Below are 23,809 nucleotides of genomic sequence, written 5' to 3' on the forward strand. Positions count from 1 at the left end.
CAACCACTGGAGGACCAGCACCATGCCTGCTTTTTCCATCCTTTCCCTCAACACCTAGCACTGTGCCTGGCACAGAGCAACCCTCAATAAGGATCAGCTGAATGAAAAAATGGGGTGGGGACTCAGAACCTCGCTGCCCCTCACACTCCTCTTACTATGGTCCTCCTGGTGTTGTCACAGGTTCTTGGAGCTCCATAAAACACACTGTGAAAACCACCCTGTTATAGACGGGGAGGAGGAGAAACAAAGAATGGGCCAGGGGCCTTCCCAAAAGTCTCAAAGCTCATGATGGGAAAAGAGCAAAGGGGGACTCTGGAGATCCTGACTCCTCATCTGGGGCTCTGTCCTCTACTCCACACAGGTCACCTGAGCCTGGAACTTCCATCTCCACCTCTCAGAACCATCCGAGCTCATATTTCCAAGTACTTATCATGTGCCATGCACTACGCTCAGTAACCTCGTGTATGTCTCCCAGCAACACTATGGGTGGGCGGGGGGGGGGAGGCTCCTATTATACAGCTCATCCTATAGGGCACCTGGGTGGCTCAGTCAGTTAGGCGTCCGACTTTGGCTCAGGTCATGATCTCGCTGCTCGTGGGTTCGAGCCCCACCCACGATGGCCAGCTCTAGCCCACAATGTACTTCCAAAGGGGTTTGTTGGAGGAAGAGAGATGGGCAGGGTGTGGCCAGTTTGGGGATGAGCTGCCTGGATACAGAGAGCCTACCAGTTGAAAGAACACTGAAAATCAGCTAATGCTTAATTAATATCATTTACTAAGGGGCGCCTGGGTAGCTGAGTAGGTTAAACGACTGGCTCTTGATTTCGGCTCGGGTTATGATCTCACAATTCGTGAGACTGAACCCTATGTCAGGCTCTATGCTGACAGCACGGAGCCTGCTTGGGATTCTCTCTCTCTCTTTCTCTCCATCCCTCCCCAACTCATGCTCACTTTCCGCCCCCCCCTCAAAATAAATAAATATTTTTAAAAACCATTTATTAAAATGGAATCCAAGAAACAAAAGCTACTTAAAAAAATATGGGGGACTGAAAAGTGCAGTAGAGGAAGAATCTAGCCTCCAAAGAAACCACTGAGGTACATGGCATTATTTGTGCACAATTCTTCCTCCGCTCCCCACCTTCCCCATGGCTCATGGTGGGCAGAGTGCGATCCCAGTGACTTTGGGCTTGGCCATGTGACTTGCTTTGGCCAACAGAACTTCTGTGTGTAAATGAAGACATAAGGTGGTAAGAGGAGTGACAAGTTCCTGCCAGACCTTTCTTGCACTTCTGCCATCTGCCAGGAGAAGGGCACAGTTGAGGTGGCCGTTGGTTCCAGGATGGGGGATCCATGGTGTCCTTGTCCCAACCCACAGCCTGAAGCAGGGACATGGTGTCTCTGTCCCAACCCACAGCCTGAAGCAGACCCACTCCAGTCCTCTCCCTGGGCCCTCAGATCCTTGACCAAGAAAAACAAGTGATGCTTGAAGTTTGGGACTGTTTGTTATGCAGCATTATCACAGCATTACAGCATCGATACTGACTAGTACAACCTGCTCCCCACTGTGTAACGTCCAGCAGCTTATTTCATCTTTGTGAGCCTCTAGTTCTCCATCTTGCATAGTAACACCTACATGACTGGTTCCCAAACTTTAGCCATGTGCACACCAGGTTCAAGAACTTTTGGCTTTGTCTGCCTATAATCCGTATCATTCTTCCCTTGATACTTTTCTTTAAATCAGTCCACAGTTCCTAGAAATTTAAACGTTCATTTTAATCGCACAAGAAACAATAGTACCCACAATGTGCCAGTCATCTCATTTCGAATGCATTAAAATACTTTAAACTTTTAAGTGTCTACTGCCTATAAAATTATCAGTGTATTACCAGTGGCACACATAATATATTGGCCTTTATGGAAGGGTTGTGGTGAGTTATATTAAATGGTCCCCTGAGCAAAGTGCCTGTATCTATATTGAGTGTTGTGGTGTTGCTGATGTTGCTGGTGACGTAGAGCAGAAGTCACATGTGCCCAAGGCAGGGGTGCAACTCACTGATCATGGTGGTCCCGCCTGCCAGTGCTGCCTTGGTCCCTTGGAAGAAGTCATCAGCAGTTGTCATCCCCTGGGAGGGCTTCTGCAGGTACGTGTTGACATCGATACCTCCGGGAATCACCATCCGCCCATTGGCCTCAATGGTCTTCACTCCACCAGGAACTATTAAGTTCTCTCCTATTTGTCTGGAAACAACAGAAACGGCCTTGGGTTCTTAAGAGAAAAACAAGATGGCAGTCAACTGTGTGGTGTCAGTTCCACTGGGTAAACATTTTTGAACCAGGTCCTATGCAGGGGACTGGGTAGACAGACAAAGCTCAGGCAGGGTTCCTGACCTCGAGGGGCTCATGGCCTGAGGAAGGAGAGAGGCATGTGGGCAGGTGGTTACACTCCAGGACAGCAGAGGGGTGGAGGGTATAAAGTGGGCTGCTTTACCAGCCCGGGTATCTGGGGAGGCTTACAGGGGTTGGTGTGAAAGGGTTCTCAGAACAGCCTGTCCCTCCAGAGTACTTCCCACTCTTTGTCAACCACTTCAGGGAAACAGAGGACAGTGACCGCAGGAGTAAAGTCCCCTTAGCTCTGCAAACTTTGACAGTGCTATGGGCTGAAGTGTGACCCTCCCAAAAGCCGGATGTTGAAGCCCTACCCAAGGACCTCAGAATGTAACTGTATTTGAAGGTTGGGCCTTCACAAAGGCAATTAAGGTAAAATGAGGCCATTAGGGTGGGCCCTAATCCAACAGTGTCTTTGTAAGATTGGTTGGTGTCGTTGTAAGAAGACAAGATCAGGACATAGACCCGTACAGAGGATTGATTATGTGAGAACACGGGGAGAAGACAGCCGTCTACACGCCACGGAGAGAGGCCTCAAAGAAACCCATCTGCTGACATTCTGACCTCAGACTTCCAGCCTCCAGACCCATGAAAAAATAGATGTCTGCTGTTTAAACTGCCCAGTATGGGGGGCTTTGTTATGGCACCTGTGGCTAGTTAATACAGACAAGCAACCAGGATTTTCATTTTCACTCTCAGGAGCACTGACCTCAGGGAAGCTGCTGGACTCCCCAGCACCCACAAGAAAAATCCACTAACAGGGTAAAACCTGCCTGGAGGGAATCACACTGGGGATGGCAGGGTTTCTCTGCACACGCTGACCATCACCTCTGTTCCCAAATGCACCAGGTGCCTGCAAACTCCCTCCAGAAAGAAGGAAAATTCCAAAGGCTGGAAGAAGAGAGAAGAGCCCAAGATATTCGAAGCCTTGCCCCTGTGGTGGCAGCTGTGTTTCACCTGTTGGAACCAGAGTCAGGAGACATGGGGGGCAGAGGGGAGGCTCAGCCAGCACCAGGACAGATACAACAGCCTCCAAGGTCAACGCCTGGTGAAGACCACTAGATCTGAACATGAGCGATTTTTATTAAAAAAAAAATACAGGGGTGCCTAGGTGGCTCAGTTGGTTGAGCATCCGACTTCGACTCAGGTCATGATCTCACGGTTGGTGGGTTCGAGCCCCACGTCGGGCCCTGTGCTGACCGCTGAGAGCCTGGCGCCTGCTTCGGATTCTGTGGCTCCCTCTCTCTCTGCCCCTCCCCCACTCATTCTCTCTCTCTCTCTCTCTCTCTCTCTCTCTCTCTCCCTCAAAAATAAATAAACATTAAAAAAATTTTTTTTTTAAATACAGTTGTTCTGAGCTCATCAGCTTAGGCAACAATATCCTAAGTCACGTGAAAACACCAGTAATGAAGATATAGGAAAGTGTCGCTCTGGTGACCACCATGCCAGGCCCCCAAAAAGAATCCACCCCCAGGTGGCAGGAACAGAATCCCCTGGCTCCCCTTGGACCCCTGGGCGGGGCCGGTCCAGGCAAGTGGGGCGGGGGGGGGTGGGACAGAGGCCACAGGGCTCCCCTTGGGGGTCTTCCACAGAGTTGGGGCGTCACACACTATCTGTCCCGAAGCTGAAAGTAGGTGCAGCAGGAGGACGGTGCCAGGGACCATCACCGCTACCACTCCCGCAGCCACGGCCACTGCTGCTCCCAACGCCAACCTCTTCCCCTCTGTAATCTCCATCTCGTGCAGACTCCTGCCTTGCCCGATCCTCCCGCTGTCCGGCTCCAAACACAGGGCTGTACGTCAGGGGTCCGGGAGGAGACACCCCCAAGCCTTACAGCAGGGGCAGGTCGCTGCTGAGCACTGGCCTTCTATACACTTCAGGGACCATCTCATTTAACGCTCCAACTGGCTTCTAAAGAAGATGGGGTCACGTTCAACTGTTTAATGCTGGCAACGGCTTGGGCATGTCCCAGACTGGGCATGGGCCCTACAGGGGGGTATCCGTGGAGTCTGATCGGGTATGTGACTCAATCACCATGCCACACTGCCAGCAAGTACTGCTGTTCGGGGTCCATCTTAAAGGCGTGACAGTCGCCTGTCTTTACAGGAAGTGAAAGAAGAAAGCAGAACTCAAGAGAGGCACGTGACATGTCTGAGGCCACACAGCAAGTCAGTGGTGGGTCTGGACTCAAGCCAGGTCCCCCCAAATCTCATATCTTGGCTCTGCCCACCAGCCTCAACTGCCTTCCTGCTTCCCTTAGATAGAAGCAGATTCTCCCCAAACCGGGATTGAACCAAATGGAGCCCTCAGTGCATTCGGAGGAAAAACCTAAAAGGTTCTCGACGGCAATGGGTGTGGAAAAGGGGCGAGGAGAAAGGAGGCTCTGAGAATGAGACAGACGCTCGACACCGCGCTCAGGAGTCTTGGGCGGCCGGCGTTTGAGTCACCGGCGCTGAGCAAACTAGACGGAACCTTCAATGAATCACAACAGACTCTGCACAAAGACAGATGAACAGCTGTCAGGAAAACTTGGTGAACGGCTGCCAAATAAGAGGGTTCTTGGGGTTCCATCAAAGTAAAGGGAAACAACTGAGCCTCCTCATGCCGGGTGGTGCCTGGGGTCAGTACAGGTGGTTCTCCCAGGGTCTCAGCCCTCCCACCCCTGCTTCCCAGCCAGCAGGGACCTGCGCCCCACATGACCATCCGGAGACTCGTCTGCTTAACGGCGGAAGGGGAGGGCCAGCAGAGTCAAATACAAAGGCGTTTCAGACTGAGAGGGGCCGACAGATACCGAACTGGTGGAAACCCTGAACAACACGGTCCACCAAGGTCCGAAGACTCCAGGTGTTCGCATATGCAGCAAGCACTTCATAAATGCAGCTCAGCCAGTGAGCTCTTGTCCCATGCACACACCCTGGACTGCAAGGTTCCTGGGGGGTTAACTTCAAACCCCGTGAGGCTGGTGGGAAGGTGGTCCCGCAACAGTTGTCAGCATCCTTTACCCCTCACGCCCCAGAAGCCCCCAGCCCCCACAAACCAGGGTCTGCCCTGGAATGGCTGTCTCCTTATCTAAGCAGGGGGGTGACCTAGGAACCTCACTACCCAACCCCCCCCCCCCACTACATGTGCCTTTCTCCCTCTGGTTCCAGGCTGTACTGCAGCCAAGACCAAGGTCCTGCACTGACGGGCCAGGGTTCTTCCAGCCCATACTCCTGGTACCTGTCTGTCCCCAGCACTGTGCCAGGCCCCGGGGGGGGAGGCCCTAAGGTGAGGTCCCTAAGTCAGAGCCGCGTGCAGCATGAGGAGCGTGGGACTGGCACGCAGGCTGGCCAGCAGGAGAATGCTTCCAACACGGGGGTCAGGGAAGGCTTCCTGGAGGAGGAGCCACACAACCAGGACCCAAGGGCAAACAGGGGTTGGGGAACGGGGGGAGAAAAGGAGAATGAGGGAAGGGGCAAGGTGTTCCAGGCAGAGGATTTATGGGTGCGAGGTTCCAGGCGAGGGCTGCTGGGCTCGCTCTGGGGGTACCATGTTTTCAGTGTGGCTGGGAACAGCTGAGAGGAGAGAATCACCTGGAAAAACAGGGGCTTGGGCTGGACTTGAAATGCTTGGAGTCTGGGGCTGGAGTTGGGGTTGGCAGAAAGGGGCAGAGCAGGGCTCCTCCTGACCCTCTTCCTCCTCCTCCTCCCCCTCCCCTTCCTCCTCTTTGTCCTCCTCCTCCTTCTCCTCCTCCTCCTCCTCTTCATCAAAACCTACATGGGCACCAGACAGTCCTGACCTTCATCTCACACATGTTCCCCTCTGCTCTTCTTTGCTGTGCCAGCAGCCGGAGCTGGATACTGAGAGTTTCCAGCTCCTACTCTCCCAGACTCCAGGGGAAGATGCTGAGCGAATCCAGGGCGTTTGTCATGCAAAAAAAAAAAAAGAGCTGAACCTCTCCATTACGAGCCGGTGAAATGTGGAGGCCACATCCAAACCACTATCTGTGGACTGTGCTCCCCCAAACTTGTATGTTGAAGCCCTGACCCCCCAGCATCTGAGAATGTGACTGTATTTGGAGAGGGGGCCTTTAAAGAGGTGAGTAAATTAGAATGAGGCATTAGGGAGGGGCCCTGACCCCCCCAATAGGACTGATGTCCTTGTAAGAAGAGGAAGAGAAGAGACCCCAGGAGTGCATGCACAGAGAGGGACGACCACGGGAGGACAGCCAGAAGACGGCCATCCGCAAGCCAAGGAGCGAGATCTCAGAAGGAACCATCCCTGACGGCACCTTGACCCAGGACTGGCAGCCTCCACATCTGTGACAAGTGAATTCCTATTGTTGAAGCCGCCCAGCCGCAGGTTCTCCATTACAGCGACCGAGCGAACGAGCACACTGGGATGTCACAGCTGGAGAGGACGCCGATAGGGAGAAAGTGGACGAGACTTCAGTCCCGATGGATGTCTTTTATTTAAGTACCACGGCCCTGTCCTAACATTCTTCCCTTCTCCCCTGCCCCCTTCGACCCAATCCAGAAATTCTGGGCAGGTGGAAGAAAGAGCTGTGAGTTCAGTCTTATGTACCAGGTTGACACCTGTGCCTTGTCCCTAACGGACACTGCAGTGTGGGGCAGCTGTTTTGCCTGACTAGCCCACCACTTCCTGCAATAGGACAGGAGGCCAGCAGGTGCACATCACAGCTCCCTGTGCATCTGGGGGCCTACAAAAGGCTCACACGGCAGGGGCACTCAATAACTGCTAGTCCCTTCCCCACCACTAGTTTGGAGCTCCTCCCTCCTCAAATCTCTCCCTCCCTGACATTCACAGGACATAGCACAGTCATTTGGGGACAGAATGCCAGCTGTCTGTATCCCCTAAGGGCCAGGCAGCCCGGGGAGACTGGCTTCTTCAAAGACGTGTTTTGGGGGCACCTGCCTGGCTCATTCAGTGGGGCGTGTGACTCTTGATTTCAAGGTTGTAAGCTCAAGACCCACATTGGGTGTAGAGATTACTTAAAAAATAAAATCTTTTTCTTTTTTTAAAAAAAGGTTTTTGGTCAACCCACTTTATAAGTCCATCTTCCAGGTAGACGTCAGCATAGAAGGACTGGTCATCATTGATGATTCGTCCACCTTTGATGAGGAGTCGGTCACTCTGAAAAGCCAAGCAAAGTATTCAGTGTTACTAGGGAAAAGCCAAGACGTTTTTTGAACTTTTAATATAAAATTATCCAAATATTTTCAAAAGTAAAGAAACGCCATAAAAAAGCCCCCTCACGTCCATCACCCAGACTCAAAACCTTCCACACTTCGCCATTCACGTTCCACCTATTCTGTGCCCCCCACCGACACTTCTGTTTTGTTTTTGCTGCGGTATTTTCCAATAAAATCCCAAACGCTGTATCACGTCACCTGTAAATACTTCAGTGTGTATCTCTGACCATGAAGGAGTTAAAAAAATTTTTTTTAAGTTTATTTATTTATTTTGAGAGAGACAGAGACAGCATGAGTGGGGGAGGGACAAAGAGAGAGGGAGAGAGGGAGAGGGAGAGAGGGAGAGAGGGAGAGAGGGAGAGAGAGAGAGAGAGGGAGAGAGAGGGAGAGAGGGAGAGAGAGAGAGGGAGAGAGAATCCCAAGCAGGCTCAGCGCTGCCAGCACAGAACCTGACGTGGGACAGGAACTCATGAAACTGCGATATCACGACCTGAGCTGAAACCAAGACTCGGACACTTAACCAACCGAGCCACCCAGGCGCCCCAAGAAGTTTTGAAATAAACATAACCACAAACCGTCATCTCAGCGGACCCAACTGACATGAATTCCTTCGTATCGGTTAATGGACCATGCTCAATTTTGCTTGGCTGTCTCAGAAATGTCCTTTGACCGTGGGCGGCTTGAGTGGTCCCGTCCACAGCCCCCATCCTGCATCTGGCTCTGTGAAGTCTGCAGGGATCTGTCCCGCCCTCCTCCCTCTCTGATGCCATTCATTTGTTGCAGAAAACTGGGTCATTTGTAGAACAGGAGTTTCTTAAGGCATCATTATTGAATATAATACAACTCAATTCAGAGACATCTTAAAAACTAGCAGAAAGACTATTAAAAAAAAAAACACGGGGCGCCTGGGTGGCGCAGTCGGTTAAGCGTCCGACTTCAGCCAGGTCACGATCTCGCGGTCCGGTCCGTGAGTTCGAGCCCCGCGTCAGGCTCTGGGCTGATGGCTCGGAGCCTGGAGCCTGTTTCCGATTCTGTGTCTCCCTGTCTCTCTGCCCCTCCCCCGTTCATGCTCTGTCTCTCTGTCCCAAAAAAAAAAAAAAAAAAAAAAAAAAACGTTGAAAAAAAAATTAAAAAAAAAAAACACAACTGCCCCGGAATGACCTCCAGTCAACGTTCTGATGTTTCTCTCTACCGTTTTCCGTGAATCCCCATGGTGGCGATCGTAATGCACGCATCCATCCACTCATCTGTGTCCCATCAGATGCTGCACTTTGCCTCGGCTCCCAGCCCAGGGCCAAGCCCTGAGGAGCCAGGAGGAACCAGGGACAGAGGGGAATGTGTCCTATTGGAGATGGCGGAGGGAGAGGCAGAGGCTTCACAAGCCTTGGGTGCTGGGGGCTGGTTACAAGAGGAAAAGGGGAGGGTGCCCACCATGGGAGCAAAGTTAAGGAGCTGTCCCCCTTACGGGGGGCCAGGCAAGACCAGCTCACCCCTAGAAAATAAGTCGAGATAAGTTGTTCCAAACAAACAAAGTTCGTCCAGGCAGGGCAAACATTCAGTGTCTGGGCACAGAGAACTGGTAGCCAAGGCCCAGAGACAGTAAAAAACAACAACAACACACACACACACACACACAGCAAATTCTAGAAGCCAAAAACCACAACTGTGTCCTTTTCTGCATTCTGCCATAAGGGTATCCCCAAGTTATCCCATGTTCTTCACAGCCATAAGTGAGTGTCTACAAAGCATTTCACCTTGTGGATACACCATAAATTGTTTCACTATCTCCCTACTGTTGGGCATTGGAGTTATTTTTGAGTTTTCGCACGGGTGACATTGTTGCAATGAGCGCCAGTGAGCGTCTCTCCACACAAAGTGTCTCCCTCGGCTTGACGCGTTAGGCTCGGTCCTCAGAGGCGTTAACGACTGGGTCACACAGGATAAACCTCGTTTATGGCCCTTGATAAACAGGACCAGATAGCTTCCCAAAAGTATTGCCCCTATTTGCCTTGCGTAAAATCACCAAGCACCCTTGGTTCTCAATAATTGTTCATTTGTATTTCTCGGAGGCAGAGAATTCTTTTTGCCGTGTGCTGCTTTCTACTTGTGCTATCTCCTAGCTGGGGATGCGGCAATGAATAAATAAATCACAGCCTCTCTGTCTGAAAGCCCCAGCCCTGGGGTAGGGAGACAGAGAGTAAACAGACTAACAACTCAGGGTAGTCACTTCTGGGGGAGCGTCCTCCATGGGCTTCCCTGAATGCAGAGCCTGAGACAAGGATTGAGGCAGATCGCGTATCCGGGAGGTGACTGCAAGAACTGTCACGAAGAAGTAGGGTTAGCAATGCAGGGTGTTTGCTGATCTGGGTAACACTGGGGTTAACTGGGGCTTGATCCCACCCGGACCCTCTGAGGAACCGTACAGAATGCATGTGGCATGAACGAGGAGAAGGCAGAGGACGCTGTACAAGCCCAGAGAAGAAGGGTTAACCCAAACTAAAGACTCAGGGAAGGCTTGCTGCGCAGAGACAGAGCCCACAGCCTGCTGCTCAGAACCCTCTGCCTGCATCTGGCATCGGCACCGAACTTCCTTCAGAGTGAAAGCCAAGGTCAGTGAGACCCTGCGTAGTCTGGAATCCCACCACCCAGGCAAAGTTCACTGTCCCACTTGCTTCAGGTGTCTGTTCGGTGTCACTTACTTGAGAGCCCTCCCGCCGCCTGCTCTGTTTGGAACATCATACACCTGTGCCCTGCCAGCAAGCCCCCCCTCCCCCCCCCCCACTTTGTTTCACAGCCCCTACACGCTATGTATCCACACGTTTGTCTAAAATGTGACTTGGCCACTGACATCAGCGCTGTGGTGGTCGCCCACTGGCTGTGGCAGACACAACTCACAGGGGACACCTGCATATATGCTGATGTAGGTGGACGGGCCACCTAGAGCCGTGCCCTGCAAATGTCCTTACAAGACTGGTAGCTTCACCGGGGGAGAGATTTCATCTGTTTTCTTCAGTGTTGCATCTCCAGTATTGGACACAACCTGGCCGGATGGATGGATGGATGGATGGCCAGATGGATGAATGGACACACAGACGGATCCCTGACTGATTCTTGAAGGACAAATGGATTCAGATGGAGAGAAAAGGTATCACAGCCAGGAGACAAAGCACTACGAGCCATGAGGCAAGGGAGACAAGTAGGAACCAGCACATCTTACCCGCCCCCCCCCAGCAGGAGAGTCTCTGTCTTCAAGCTCAACCGCTCCCAGGCCCTACAACCTGCCTCTTAGCCCTAAGACGGAAGCCAGCCACGATGTGCACATTTCCGGGGAGGATACTCCGGTTCCAGAGGAAAGGGGAGGCGTGGGCTCCGCACACCCAGAAGCAGAGACAAGCTTGTGTCCAGGTTTCCCGGGCACCGGAAAGCAGGGGAATGTGAGGCGGCGGCAGCAGCAGCTGGTGTGTGGCTTCCAGAACACGGCCTCCCGCAGGCAGCTGTCTGCCCTGCCACATTTAATAGAGGGCTTTTCAGGCTCAGCCTGAAAGGTAGTGTTTAATACACTGCACACCAGAAGATCAGCCCCACCCTGCTCTTTCTAGAATCAGGTGGTGCGGCTTCTGTTCAAGTCCACCTCCTCCCCAACTAGCAGCCCATTCTGTGTGCAGCTACTGCACCGGTCCGAGCTCCAACGTAGTCGGGTGCAAGTGTAGTTCTAAAATAGTAAGTCCGTGTATGATAAGGCAAGAGCCAATGTGACTCCCTGCTTTTCTTCCTTGAAATCAGCAGTGCCTTTGCCTCTTAACTGGCATGTTCAGAATCATGTCCTTTGGCACTCTAGCTCAGAGGGGTTTAAGTAGAGGCTATTCCCCAAGGTGAGTCCCGGGGGTAGTGAGTTTAGAAAATTCTGGGTTAAGCAGAAACAAAAGATGGTCCATATGACAAGAACCCAGATCCTTTACTCTGCAGACGTGTAACGTGAATACGCGAGCGGCGGACTGCACTTAACATCTTTTCCAAACACAGATCCTTTTGTTGTGTGGAAAGTTCTGACAAGGGAGCTTTCCCCAGATGACACCTTGGGAATTGTGCTTTACGACAGTTCTGCTCTCCAAGCCTGTTTGCGCCGAGTGGTTCTTATGGAGGGTTGGGTCTGATCTGACCTCAGATGGAAACGGGGCTTAGAGACCGGGTGACCTCCCGTGTTCACACAACTAACGCGGGTACAGGTTAGACCCAAGGTTCCCTAACTTCCGGCCTGGCATGCACTGCACCAAACACACCTTAAATATTTCTTCTGTCACATCTTAAAATATTTTCACACTCGAGGGGCGCCTGGGTGGCTCCGTCGGTTGAGCGGCCGACTTCGGCTCAGGTCGTGATCTCGCGGTCCGTGACTTTGAGCCCCACGTCGGGCTCTGCGCTGACAGCGCAGAGCCCGCTTCAGATCCTCTGTCTCATCTTTCTGCCCCTCCCCCATGAGCTCTCTGTCTCTCAAAAATAAACATTATAAAAGCACGTTAAAAAAAGAGAAGCATTTTCACACTCCAGAATCCATGACACCCATCATCAGATATAATTTAGAAAATACCAGATGTCTGTGACCCAAGGACCTAGCATTCTAGGGCTCCCTTTCTTCACGCAGGAAATCTGAGTGTAAAATCTCACACCACGAGGAGTGAAGCTGGTGCTACATAATTGTTAAGAATGTAACAAAATAACAGTCACACATTTAAAAGACAAGTAACAATTCCCTGCCTCTCACAGACACACAGGTGAACAAGGACAATCGTTCTGTGTTACAATCACCCTTTCAATTCTTTGAAGGAAATGAAATATCTGACTAAAAATTCAACAAAAGTCCAACAGCTAGAGTATGCCGGAGACTGCCATTCATTCCATGATGACAGCTGTGACCTAAAGGGAATTATGCTCAGTATGGCTCGTGTCCTTGGATCAGCGTTACATCAGAACAGACTGTCCAGAGTCAGATGCAAGGTCCAGTCTCTGTCTGCTTACTATCCATGTGACTTAACCTCTCCTAGCCTCAGTTTCCTCATCTGCAAATGGGGACAACGGTCCCTGCCTCATAAGGCTGTTGGGAAAAGTCCATGGGGTATATACATAAAGCACTTAGCACAGGTCTGGCGTGTGTAACTACTCAGTAGAGTCACGCATTGTTTATTCTTTGCCATTTTCTTTAGCAGGAACCACACTCAATAAATAACTAAGGAAGGAGTATGTGCAGCTAAAAGAAATAGCACTTGCCCTTAAGGAGTTTTCAGGCCAGTGGGGGAGACTGGGAAGGACTGGGACAGAGAGAAGAGCAGAGATTGCCAGGAGCGCAGAGGTGCCCCAGTTCCAGCTCTTCCAGGGGAAAAATGCTTACTTCAGCTGGAAGCATGAATGGGAATTAGCCATGCGGCAAAGGACAAAAGAGACTACAGAAAGAGGTATGACATGGGGACAGGCACAGAGGGACAGGGTGTGCTGGGGGATCCATAGGTGGTTTTATCTGGCTGAAGTAGGACCTCAGGGTGGGGACCTGGAGAGGGGTTCAGATGCCAGCTCCAGGGGACCCTAACGCCATGAGGAACGGAGTCTGGGCGGGTCCCCATGATAATGAAAGGGTTTTCTTCAAAGAAGAACTCAAACATGCAAAAGCTCCTGAGCTGAGACATCACACAAATACTGGGCAGAAGCAGAAAAAGGGAAACTGATCAGAGTTTCCTCAGAGCAGGGGTTTCTCAGTAAGATAAGCACTAGACAATTTTGCAAACTGTGTCATGGGCCTTAAAATTGCTGATGACCTTTGATATAAAAATTCAGTGCTGGGAATCCGTCCTCAGGAAAATATCCCCAAACAGGTCAAAGGGTTGTACACAAAGCTAAAATATTTCCCAGGAATTTTTAACGAGAGACAAAAGTGCTAGGCAATAAAATCTTAGCTGAAAAAGCAAAATACCAAAAACTCTCTATATGGTAGTAATTCAGGGGGGAGAGCAAATCTTTCTAATAGTAACAGACTCCCCCCGGCAGAGACTATGGGGTGCTCCCGTGTCCCACTGCCCCTTGCACACCCCTCTGCTACAAGACTGAGCATCTGTCATGGTCACATGGCTCATGTGTCCATCTCCCGCAGGGCTGGACCTCCCTTCCTGGCCAGCCTTGCCTGGGGCGATTCATCTCTGGATCCCAGGGACCAGCCAGAGGTTGGCCTCTGAGCAGGAGGAGAGAGGCACACAGGAGGCAAGGAGAAAGGGAGAAAGAAGAACAGAATGTTTGAAAAGAGAGAAGGAGGAAGTGAAAAGGGGAGGAAAGGAGTAAGATAAAGGGGGGGGGAATGGACGAGAGAGGGAAGAAAGGAAGGGAGGAAGAAGGGGTGAGGGAAGAAATACAGCACAGGAGAAAAGAGAAGACTGATACAGCAGAAATCCCTTTTTCTGCTTTTAAAATTCCCTGAAAGCTTACGCCTACTGCCTGGGAAGAGAAGCTGGCTTAGTGCAAAGCCTGTACAATGCAGTTGATGCTGAAAGAGCTCTCACGAAGGGCCACCTAAACCTTGGTTCTGGGCAGGAATCACATCTCTGCCAAAGGTCCTGTGAGTCAGAGGAGAAGCTCAGAGAGGGGAGGGCTTGTCTTCAAACCCACTATTATCTTGCATCCAGCCTCAACTGGGAGGGAGCCGGTGTTCTCTTCACAAACACTAAGTACTATGTTGAGTGCTGCTTACAAAAATTAGCTCTTAAAGCCTCAGACATTCTTACCCGTACAACAGCAAAGTAAACAGCAGGCGGCCTCAGCTAGAATGCGAGGTCTGGGTCACAGCGAAACGTTTGCATCATTGTCCACCCCTGAATGAATGAAGCATTAAGCCTCCCTGCATTCGGTTCTCTCTCCTGCTTGGTGGGAATAAAATCTGTCATCTCCACCGCAAAGTCATAGGACTGGAAGATCCATTAAGGGAGGCTTGGAAGAAAAGAGAGGTGCAGTTCTCATCTAATCAACCCCCCAATCACTCGTTTATGAACTGGAAAACAGCAGAAAACCAAAGCTGTTATTACAGAGACAGGGAAAGACAGTGACTATGTCATCGAGGAGGGGACATTTAAGCTGGGTTCTGAAATGTGAGAAGTTCATGAAGCCAAAAAGGGGGGAGAAGGGGAGCATTCCAGCAAAACGAATAGTATATACACAGACACGATCCCAAAGTTCCAGGTTCCACGGGATGAACAAGGAATGGAAAGGGCAAGCTGTGTGCTGTCCGTGGTCCTGACACATCATTGGTCACTCGGACAGCAAGGTTTCTCCCAACCCCGGGATGTTGAAGATCCCTCTCCCTCCTCCAGCCTTGTAGTTCTTCACTGCTGTCCTTTCTCAGCTCACCGGCATTTTGTAATCTTTACATTTCCAGAGAACACAAACAGTCATGCCTTCTGCTTCACAATGTATGCAACTGGTTCCAAGTACTTTTAACTCATAGTACAAGACTTTAATTCTCCCAAGAAGTTGGGGGGAGGGAAGTTGGTCTGCTTCGACCAATAGAATGAGAGTAGATGTGAGTGCACCAGTCTGAGCACAAGCTTCAAGAGGCAGACGGGGTTCAGCTCAATCTCTTGACAGTCCATCCTCTGTCACGAAAACCGCATGGCCAAGGATGGAGCCTCCTTCGTTCGGAGTCCCAGAAGGAGATGGTATGAGGAGAAAAGTTGACCCAAACAGAAGCCTGATGACAAATCTGGCCAAGCTCTGCTAATACGTCTCTACCACCCACAGACCTAAGAGCAAGAAATATTTCAAGTTGTAAGTCACAGAATTACAAGGTTGTTTGTTTACGTGGCATTATTGTGTCAAAGCAAATTGGTACACCATCAAGATTCTGTGCTGAGGGGCGCCTGGGTGGTTCAGTCAGTTGAGCATCCCATTCTTTTTTTTTCCAGTTTATTTATTTTGAGAGACACACAGAGAGACAGTACAAGTGGGGGAGGGGCAGAAAGAGAGAGGGAGAGAGAGAGAGAGAGAGAGAGAATCCCAGAGAGCTGGATGCTGTCAGCACAGAGCTGGAAACTCACACAAACTGTGAGATCATGACCTGAGCGGAAATCAAAAGTTGGGATACTTAACCAACTGAGCCACCCAGGCGCCCCAAGCATCCCACTCTTAATTTCGGCTTAGGTCATGATCCCAGGGTCGTGGGATTGAGCCCCACATTGGGCCCTCCACTGACTGTGGAGCCTGCTCAAGAGTCTCTCTCTCTCTCTCTCTCTCTCTCTCTCTCTCTCTCTCTCTCTCCCTCTGATCTGCCCCCACTCTCTTCCTCTCTCTCTAAAAAAAAAGAAAAGAAAAAGGAAAAGGAAAAAAGATCACGTGCTGAGAGCTGTCTGAGGGATTTTCCAGCTCAAATACTTCACAGCCCAAGACTCAGTCCCTACCTTTAATAACCAGAGCCCCCTTCCTCCCAGGCCCCCCTTGCAGATCTCCCAAAAGGTGCAGCTGCGCACTCTTATTCATTCACAGAAAACTAGCCCATTTGCCTTTGATTTTTGCCTCAGGGGACAGCCCATCAGCCTGCAGCCCTTTGCTTCGCAGCACTTTCCAGGAAGGCAGCTCTGGAAAGGGCAACAGGCCTGAGACCCAATCTAATTAACACACATTTGCTCTCCCCTCGCATGGGCAGAGAGCACAGTGGCATTTTCCTCTTTCATGAATTAGAAATACAGCTGGTCCCCATGGATTGCAGATCTTCTCTGGAAGCTTGGGCCCGTTTCCATGACAACTGCAGTTTTAACAGCAAGGTCTCAGGTCCCATGATACCAGCAAACATTCAGGAAAATACTCCCTGATGGACTGAATATCTGGTTTTAAAATAACACACCAGGAGTGGGCAGGGCCTTCGGGCTTCCCCAAAGGACAATGATGCCAGCTATCTCTGTATCTACGTTGGGACCCACTTTGTGTCTCCTTGTCTCTGCTTTTTACCTTCCATAAAGCAATCTGAACACAAATCTTTTCTCTTTAAGGAAATCACATTCCTGAGTGCATACTAAGTGCCAGTTCTGCATTCATTTTTAACTCTTAAGTTACCTTAAGAAGTGGGTACGACTGGGGCACCTGGGTGGCTCAGTCGGTTAAGTGGCCCACTCTTGCTTTGGGCTTGGGTCATGATCTTGCCGTTCGTGGGTCTGAGCCCTGTGTCGGGCTCTGCACTCACAGTGCGGAGCCTGTTTGGGATTCTCTGTCTCCCTGTCTCTCTGCCCCTGCCCTTCCCCCTCTCATGTGGTCTCTCTCAAAATAAATAAATAAATAAACTTAAAAAAAAAAGTGGGTATGGTTGCTACAAATGAGGAAATAAGAGAAGTGAAGTAATTTCTCAAAGTCACACAGCCAGATGGTGCTGCCTGATTTGAACCTAGCTCTGTCGGTACCTACAAAGTGACAGCCCCATTACCCCCAGGTAGTTCTCCCCTGTTCTCCTCATTGTACCTGTTTAACATGTCTGAGCCTCAGTTCCTTCCTTTGCAAAATGGGGATAAGCAAGAGCCGGACATGTATACACATTCCGCTATTTATCCAAGCACATTCCCAATGCCATGCACTCACCTGACCTCCTAATGGGGTTGCTGCCATTATATCCGAAAGGGAGTAAGGCAGATTCCAGGGCTCTGGAAGTTGCAAAGGGCTCCAGGGAGGGGAGATATTAAAGGCAGAGACCTATTCGCCTAATAAGCATTGGCAATGCCTCCTGTGGGCCAGATGCTTTCACACTCATTATCTCATGTGACAAAGAGGCAGAGTGGCCTGATGGTTCAGCACATGGGTGCCAAGGCAGACTGCCTGGGCTCAGATCTGGCCCCGCCCTTACTAGCCCTGTGTCCTAGGCAAGCTCTCTCCCAGCCTCAGTTTCCCATCTGTAATGCAGAGAGCTCTTTTGAAAGTTAAATGAATTAACATGTGGACAAGCACTTAGAACTGAGCCTGTTGGCTTGTTTGTTCGTTTAAGTCTTTGCAAGCTAGGGAGTCAGATCGCATACAGATGCTCAGTTCCATCTTCGACTTCTAAATTCTCATTTCACAACCAAGACTTCCAGATCGTGTTGCATCTGGTCCAGAAAGTCCTGGCATACACCTGCTGATTCCCACTTCCCGCGGCACCTGCCCCCCATCCGCCCTCGCCACCTCTCCCCCTGCTGCCCGTCTCGTCCCCTCCTCATGACAGCCAGTGACCTTTCTGAAACACAAAGGCAACCATGTGACGCCCTAAAACTGCAACGTCACATCCCCGTGCCTTCCTCTGGCCTTCTTGCCAAACCTGCTCTCCCTGGTGATCTCCAGCTCAAGGTCCTGACCCCAGGAACACGTGGTCACCCTTGAAGTCCCCACAGTGCGAGGCCTGTGCCTTACGGTTAGCATTGCTTCGTGCTCGTCTCTTGTCTCTCTCTCCTGTGAGACTGGGAGATCCTTCACACCAGAGACCATAGCCTATTTCCCACACAGCTTCTTAGCTGGGTGACCTGGGGCCAGATACCTAGCCTCCGTGTGCTTCGGCCTCCTGCTCTGCCAACAGAACGAATCAAAGTAGCAACTCATAGGATTTCTAGAGATAATGTGTAAAAGCACTTTGCACGCCTCATACACGGAATACTGGCCTAGGTGTTAAAACATGCCCAATGGGGCACCTGGGTGGCTCAGTCCGTCAAGCATCTGACTTCGGCCCAGGTCATGATCTCGCAGTTCGTGGGTTCGAGCCCCATGTCGGGCTCTGTGCTGACAGCTCAGAGCCTGGAGCCTGCTTGGGATTCTGTGTCTCTCTCTGCCCCTCCCCCATTCATGCTCTGCCTCTCTCAAAAATAAATAAACATTAAAAAAAAAAAAAACCATGCCCAATGATTAAAGTTTTATTTTGAGTCTGGTTTGTTCTGCATGCCCAGAAATAAAGGATACCGAAAGAAAAAGGAGAAAATGAAAGGCCGGGGGTGGGGGGAGGAAAGAAAAAGATTGCACCTGGAAAGTATGCTCCGTGAGGAATAAAGAACTGGGGCCATTTTGGAAAAGAGAAGGTCCTGGATAAGGAGAAATGGCTGAGAAATGCCTTCCAGGGCCTCTAGGAATATCGGCGTAGAAGAGGAGGAGGGCTGTGACTATCCAGGGGGCAAAAATAGGGCAAGAAGCAGATTCTCAGTCCACATACCTAAGAGCTTTTCGACGACAGAGCTTCCCAAGGATAAAGCAGGCTGCCGAGTAAAGTGGTGATCTCCCTGTCACTAGAGGTGTGCAAGGAGAGGGTATTTGGAATTCCTACACTAGAGGAGAGATAGGGGGCTGGGGGAGAAGCAACAGACACTACTTCCTGCCTTCCTAACCACACGAACGCTGACAAGTTTACATAACTTAAAAGGCTCCTTTCGACTTTAAGACTGTATAAATAAAATCTCATTAGGGCTTCAGCCCTAAGGGCCTATGAATATGGCAGGATACAAAAGACAGGGCAGCATAATTTGGGGACAGGTACAAAATCTCAAACAGCTCCCCGTGTGCTCTATGCAATTCTGCATCAGAGCCATTGAGTCTTCCTGTGGGACTGACCCCAGGTCATTACTCAGTCAAGGCCTAGGGGACACTGTGCCAGGATCTGCACCCACTTAAATGGGAGGCCCCTATTGTAAAATCGTGCTTGTCGGTGGGAAATACGATGAAGCACCTTCAAAGATCAGACCTGCCCTCTCCCCACCGCCAAAGTACCACCTGGGCGGCCCTCTTTGAGCTCCAAGAACCCTTCATGCCACCCTCACGTTCTTCTGGACCGTTCTTCTGGACCGTAAACCACCTGAACACGAAATCCACAGACAGGATTAGTTAAACGTTAAGGAAAGTCAAATGCAGGAGTGGCTAAAACCTCGCTCAGCAAAGCAGCACCATTTACAACCTGGCTTCATTCATTCATCCAGCCACCCACGCAGTCTGGAGTCCCTCTGTGAGTCACCAGCGAGCTGCAGCACCCCCGAGAGATGCCAGAAAAGCTGTCCCAGCCCTCCAGAGTGTTCGATGAGGTTGGACAAACCACAGTTACGGACGTGCCAGTGCTCGTGGCTCCCGGCCCCCAGGGGAAGGATCCTCCATGGAAAATGGGCACAACTTACACAAGTGCAAAGGGCCAGAGAGGGTAAGCCCCGTCAGGAGAATGTTCCAGGTGCCTGGGGCGCAGGCCCGAGGAAGGAGGTGGGCGAGCGCAACCTCCTAGGCTCACAGCCATCACTTCCCTCCGTTTACTGCCTGCTCTCGTTTTCTAGACCAGCCCCTCCCGGAAACACCTTACTTAGACCCCACTCCTTCTCCCACATCACCAACACCAACTCAGAGTCCCTTTCGCAGAGCAAAGTTACCATTTCATCATTGCATCTCTCCAGGACCGTGAGTCTCAACCTGTGTTCAGAAGACGCGTCCAGGAGCGCCTGGGTGGCTCGGTCGGTTAAGAGTCCGACTCTTGGTTTTGGCTCTGGTCACGATCTCACGGTTCGTGAGTTCGAGCCCCATGTGGGGCTCGGTGCTGACAGCACGGAGCCTGCTTCGGATTCTCTCTGTCTCCCTCTCTCTCTGCCCCTCTCACGCTTGTGCTCTCTCTCTCTCTCTCTCTCTCTCTCTCAAAACAAACTTAAAAAAAAAAAAGAGAACATGTACAAACAGCATAAAAAGGTGGCAGCATTCTTAAAGTAATGAAAGACATACACACCACCAAGTCGGTGGCATTCATCGGCGTGCCCTCCCTACTGGTGTGACCGCCCGTCTTCGGGGGCCTTCAATTGCTCGTCACTGCCCGTGCTTACCCTTCAGCACCCTGGCACTATGCACTGCCCTGTGTCCTTTTGATATGCTCAAGGGCAAAGTCCTCTGATGCTTCCTTTCCAGGCCAGGGGGTGCCTTTGATTCACAAAAACTGACACTCATTTGATACCTCCCGGCTTGTGAGCGTGCGGAATGCCACCTGATACGCGTCACTGGAACGTGTCGACTTGGTTGCAACAGATACGAATTTTAAATGCTGATCAAAATTTAGCGGTGCATCTGCAGAGGATTTTGTTTTGTTTTTTGGATGTGTACCTCTGCTCACAGCACATGGGCTGAGAACCACTGGCTGCTAGAATATCTCACATTTCCTATCTTCTTGGGTCTCCGATCTCCGTAACTGGCCCCTTGGCTCTGACCCCCCGTTCCAATCTAGATTTCCAATTGTCCACTGAGACCCCTCAGCTTGGCTCTCCTTCCCCCACTCAATTCGAGTGCCTTTTCTTCCAAACTCACCCCTCATGCGTCCTGACCACCTCATCATCAGCTCCAACGGGTGTTGATTACCACCTTCTATGTGCCGTAATTTTCACACTTAACCCTCATATCTCCTTAAGAAAGTCTAACATCGGGCTTCTCTCCACTGATTTGGGTCTGGATCGTGGGACTGGCTTTGGCCGCGTGACTATGAGCCACAGTTGAGCCCAAGTCCTCAAAGGCATTTCAAGTTGCCACCAGACTCCCATGCTTCCCTCCTCTGTTCCTTCAGCCTGAGTCTCAAAGTGAGGAGACACGGGGAACAGACCGCTGTTCACCGGCATCCGGGGGCTGAGTCACAGCCAATCTGAGGCCCTCGCACAGCGTGAACAAGAATTCAGTGTCTGTTGTTGAAAACCAGACCTGGCGGCTGCTTGCTATGGAACAACGCCGACTAACACGCCTTCCCACGGTGGGAACAGCAGCTAACCTACAGACGCTAGACCATGTGCGGGCACTACTCTCAGCATCTTCCAGGTATTGTGTTAACTCGTTCAATTCTCAGAAAGAAACAACGCGCCCAAATTACGCAGCTAGTATAGAAGTCAAGCCCAAATTGTCTGCTTTCAGAACCCACACTCTCACATACACTGCCTTTATGACACCATCTTCCCAGTTCAAGAACTTCCCTGAAGTTCTGGTGGCTTCCCGTTACCCACAAAATAAAATCGGAGTATCCAAAACGCGGAACTGGATCCTCTAATCCAACTCTATAGAGAAAAGGAATCTGAGGCTCAGGGAAAGGAGGTGATTTGCCCAAAGTCAAATACCCCACTTCCCTTGGAGCCGGACTTGGAATCTAACCTGCTCCCCCCCTATCGTGTTGGGTACAGTCTACCTGACCTCCAAAGCATTGTAGAATTCACATTTCTCTCACGTTCCTCACCCCCCAGTCTATCGATGATGACTAACCCCTCACTCTCTTCTGACCATATTCATTCCCCAGTCCAAGTCTTACACATGCTGTTCCACGTGCCTTACACACTCTTCCCTTGTCTCCACCAATCAAATCCTTGAACGTCTAGCTCGTGTTGTCCCCCCCAAGCCGCAGGCAGTCACCTCTCACAGCCTCCACCAACAGAGTCTCCCCCTCCCCGAGGCCCTCTAACACCTGTGCTCTGTCATTCTCGGTTGCTCGCGTGTGCACTCTGTCACCTAGGCGGTAAGCTCGTTAAGGTCATGGATCATGAGACGGGGATTTTTTTCACCGCCCATCGCACCTCGCACAGTTCAAACAACAGAACAGACATGTGGCCAACCCTTGCCGTTCACCTGCCACCCTGAGTTTTTGTTTCCTCAAAGAGACAGCCCGAGTTTGGAGAGGGAGACGATCATCTGTCAGCCACTCACAGCGTGCCAGGCACATACACATATGCTACATCACGTGTGTCCCATGTATTCAGTCTGGGCCAAGTCTATCACGAGACACAGACATGCAGGGCTAAGTTGGCGTAGCTAGGTTACCAAAGAAGCTAACAATATCATGGTTACCCTCTCTGAAACACCTTTTAAGAATTTAATTTAGGGGCACCTGGGTGGCTCAGTCTGTTAGGCATCCGACTTCAGCTCAGGTGATGATCTCACGGTTTGTGAGTTCAAGCCCCACGTCAGGCTCCGTGCTGACGGCTCAGAGCCTGGAGCCTGCTTTGGATTCTGTGTCTCCCTCTCTCTCTGCCCCTCCCCTGCTCGTGCTCTGTCTCTCTCTCTCTCCCTCAAGATAAATAAACATTAAAAAAAGAAAGATTTAAAAAAGGGAATTAAGGTGGGATGCCTGGGTGGCTCAGTTAGTTGAGCATCTGACTCTTGATTTCAGCTCAGGTCATGATCTCACGGTTCGTGAGTTCGAGCCCCACGTCGGGCTCCGTGCTGACAGCTCAGAGCCTGGAGCCTGCTTCGGATTCTGGGTCTCCCTCTCTCCCTGCCCCTCCCCTGCTCATGCTCTGTCTGTCTCTGTCTTAAAAATAAACATTAAAAAAAATTTTTTTTTAACAATTTCACTTAAACAAAATAATTTTCCCCCCAAGAAAATGGCCCACTTCCCTCTCTCTGGCCACGAACTTGATGTCGCTGAGCATTTGCTTCTCTACCCTGGATGCCGGAAGCTCCGAATCGCCATCAGATGTCCAGCTGCACACCTCCAGTGGCCTGAAATACTGGCAGGTTTGTTCCCTGCTTTACTTCGATCCTCAGGAATTTCCTCAGGATCCTCAGGATTTCACTATACGCATGACAAATCACTGTGCGCATCGCAAATCCTTTGCATGAAAAGAAAGGGGAGCAAATAAACTGAATACCTATCGATACATTGAGCGGCATCCTCGGGAAGAAGCAGGACGGGGCTCACGTGGGGTTTGCACGCTTGCACGTGAGAGTCACTAACTGAGTCTGATGTTTTCCTAACTCCTGTCTTTCTCTCCTCATCACCGTTCGATCGAACGCAGGCACACACACAGACTCGTACAGATTTCAACCAGAGAGTGATTTTCAGGGCAGGCAGACCAGCCCATCTCCCCCTTCTGCTTGAATCGGCTGTTCATTCCTCCGCAGGCCACTGCAAGAACTCCTCCGTGCCACTAAGCCTCTGTGAACCTTCGTTTTCTCTTTGGGAAACAGGGATGATCCAAGTAACCCGCCTCCCTCATGGGGGCGCTCTGGACACCGAGTCAGATCACGGAGGTCATGGTGAATGCTGTAATAATAACAGCCTGCAAAACCACCAATGACCAAGACTCGTGAGGTCCTACTTGCAATAGTAATAATTCATAACCTCTGTGTGGACACGCTGGTCGCCCCCCACAGCGGAGCAGGCCCCCCACTCCTTAGTGGCTCTGCTGGGAGACGAGAGCCTGTGCGGGGCCAGGAAACCATGTGCCTTTGTTTGCTGATAGCCACGCCCAGGATGTTCTAACACTTAACCAC

The 23,809-nt window shown here is 50.9% G+C and overlaps 1 protein-coding gene across 2 annotated transcripts in view; it reads right to left on the reverse strand.

Annotated features, from left to right (window-relative positions):
- CRMP1 (collapsin response mediator protein 1) overlaps positions 1 to 23,809 on the reverse strand; it is a 76,782-nt gene that overhangs the window by 44,952 nt on the left and 8,021 nt on the right. For both annotated transcript variants that reach the window (XM_058723128.1, XM_058723129.1), the window contains exons 2-3: positions 7,429 to 7,517; positions 2,053 to 2,237 (exon numbers count right to left, since the gene is read on the reverse strand). In XM_058723128.1, the coding sequence (XP_058579111.1) occupies positions 2,053 to 2,237; positions 7,429 to 7,517 (274 nt within the window). The remainder of the gene's footprint in view (positions 1 to 2,052; positions 2,238 to 7,428; positions 7,518 to 23,809) is intronic.

Source organism: Neofelis nebulosa, chromosome 3 (assembly GCF_028018385.1).
Source record: "Neofelis nebulosa isolate mNeoNeb1 chromosome 3, mNeoNeb1.pri, whole genome shotgun sequence".
Taxonomy (NCBI): domain Eukaryota; kingdom Metazoa; phylum Chordata; class Mammalia; order Carnivora; family Felidae; genus Neofelis; species Neofelis nebulosa.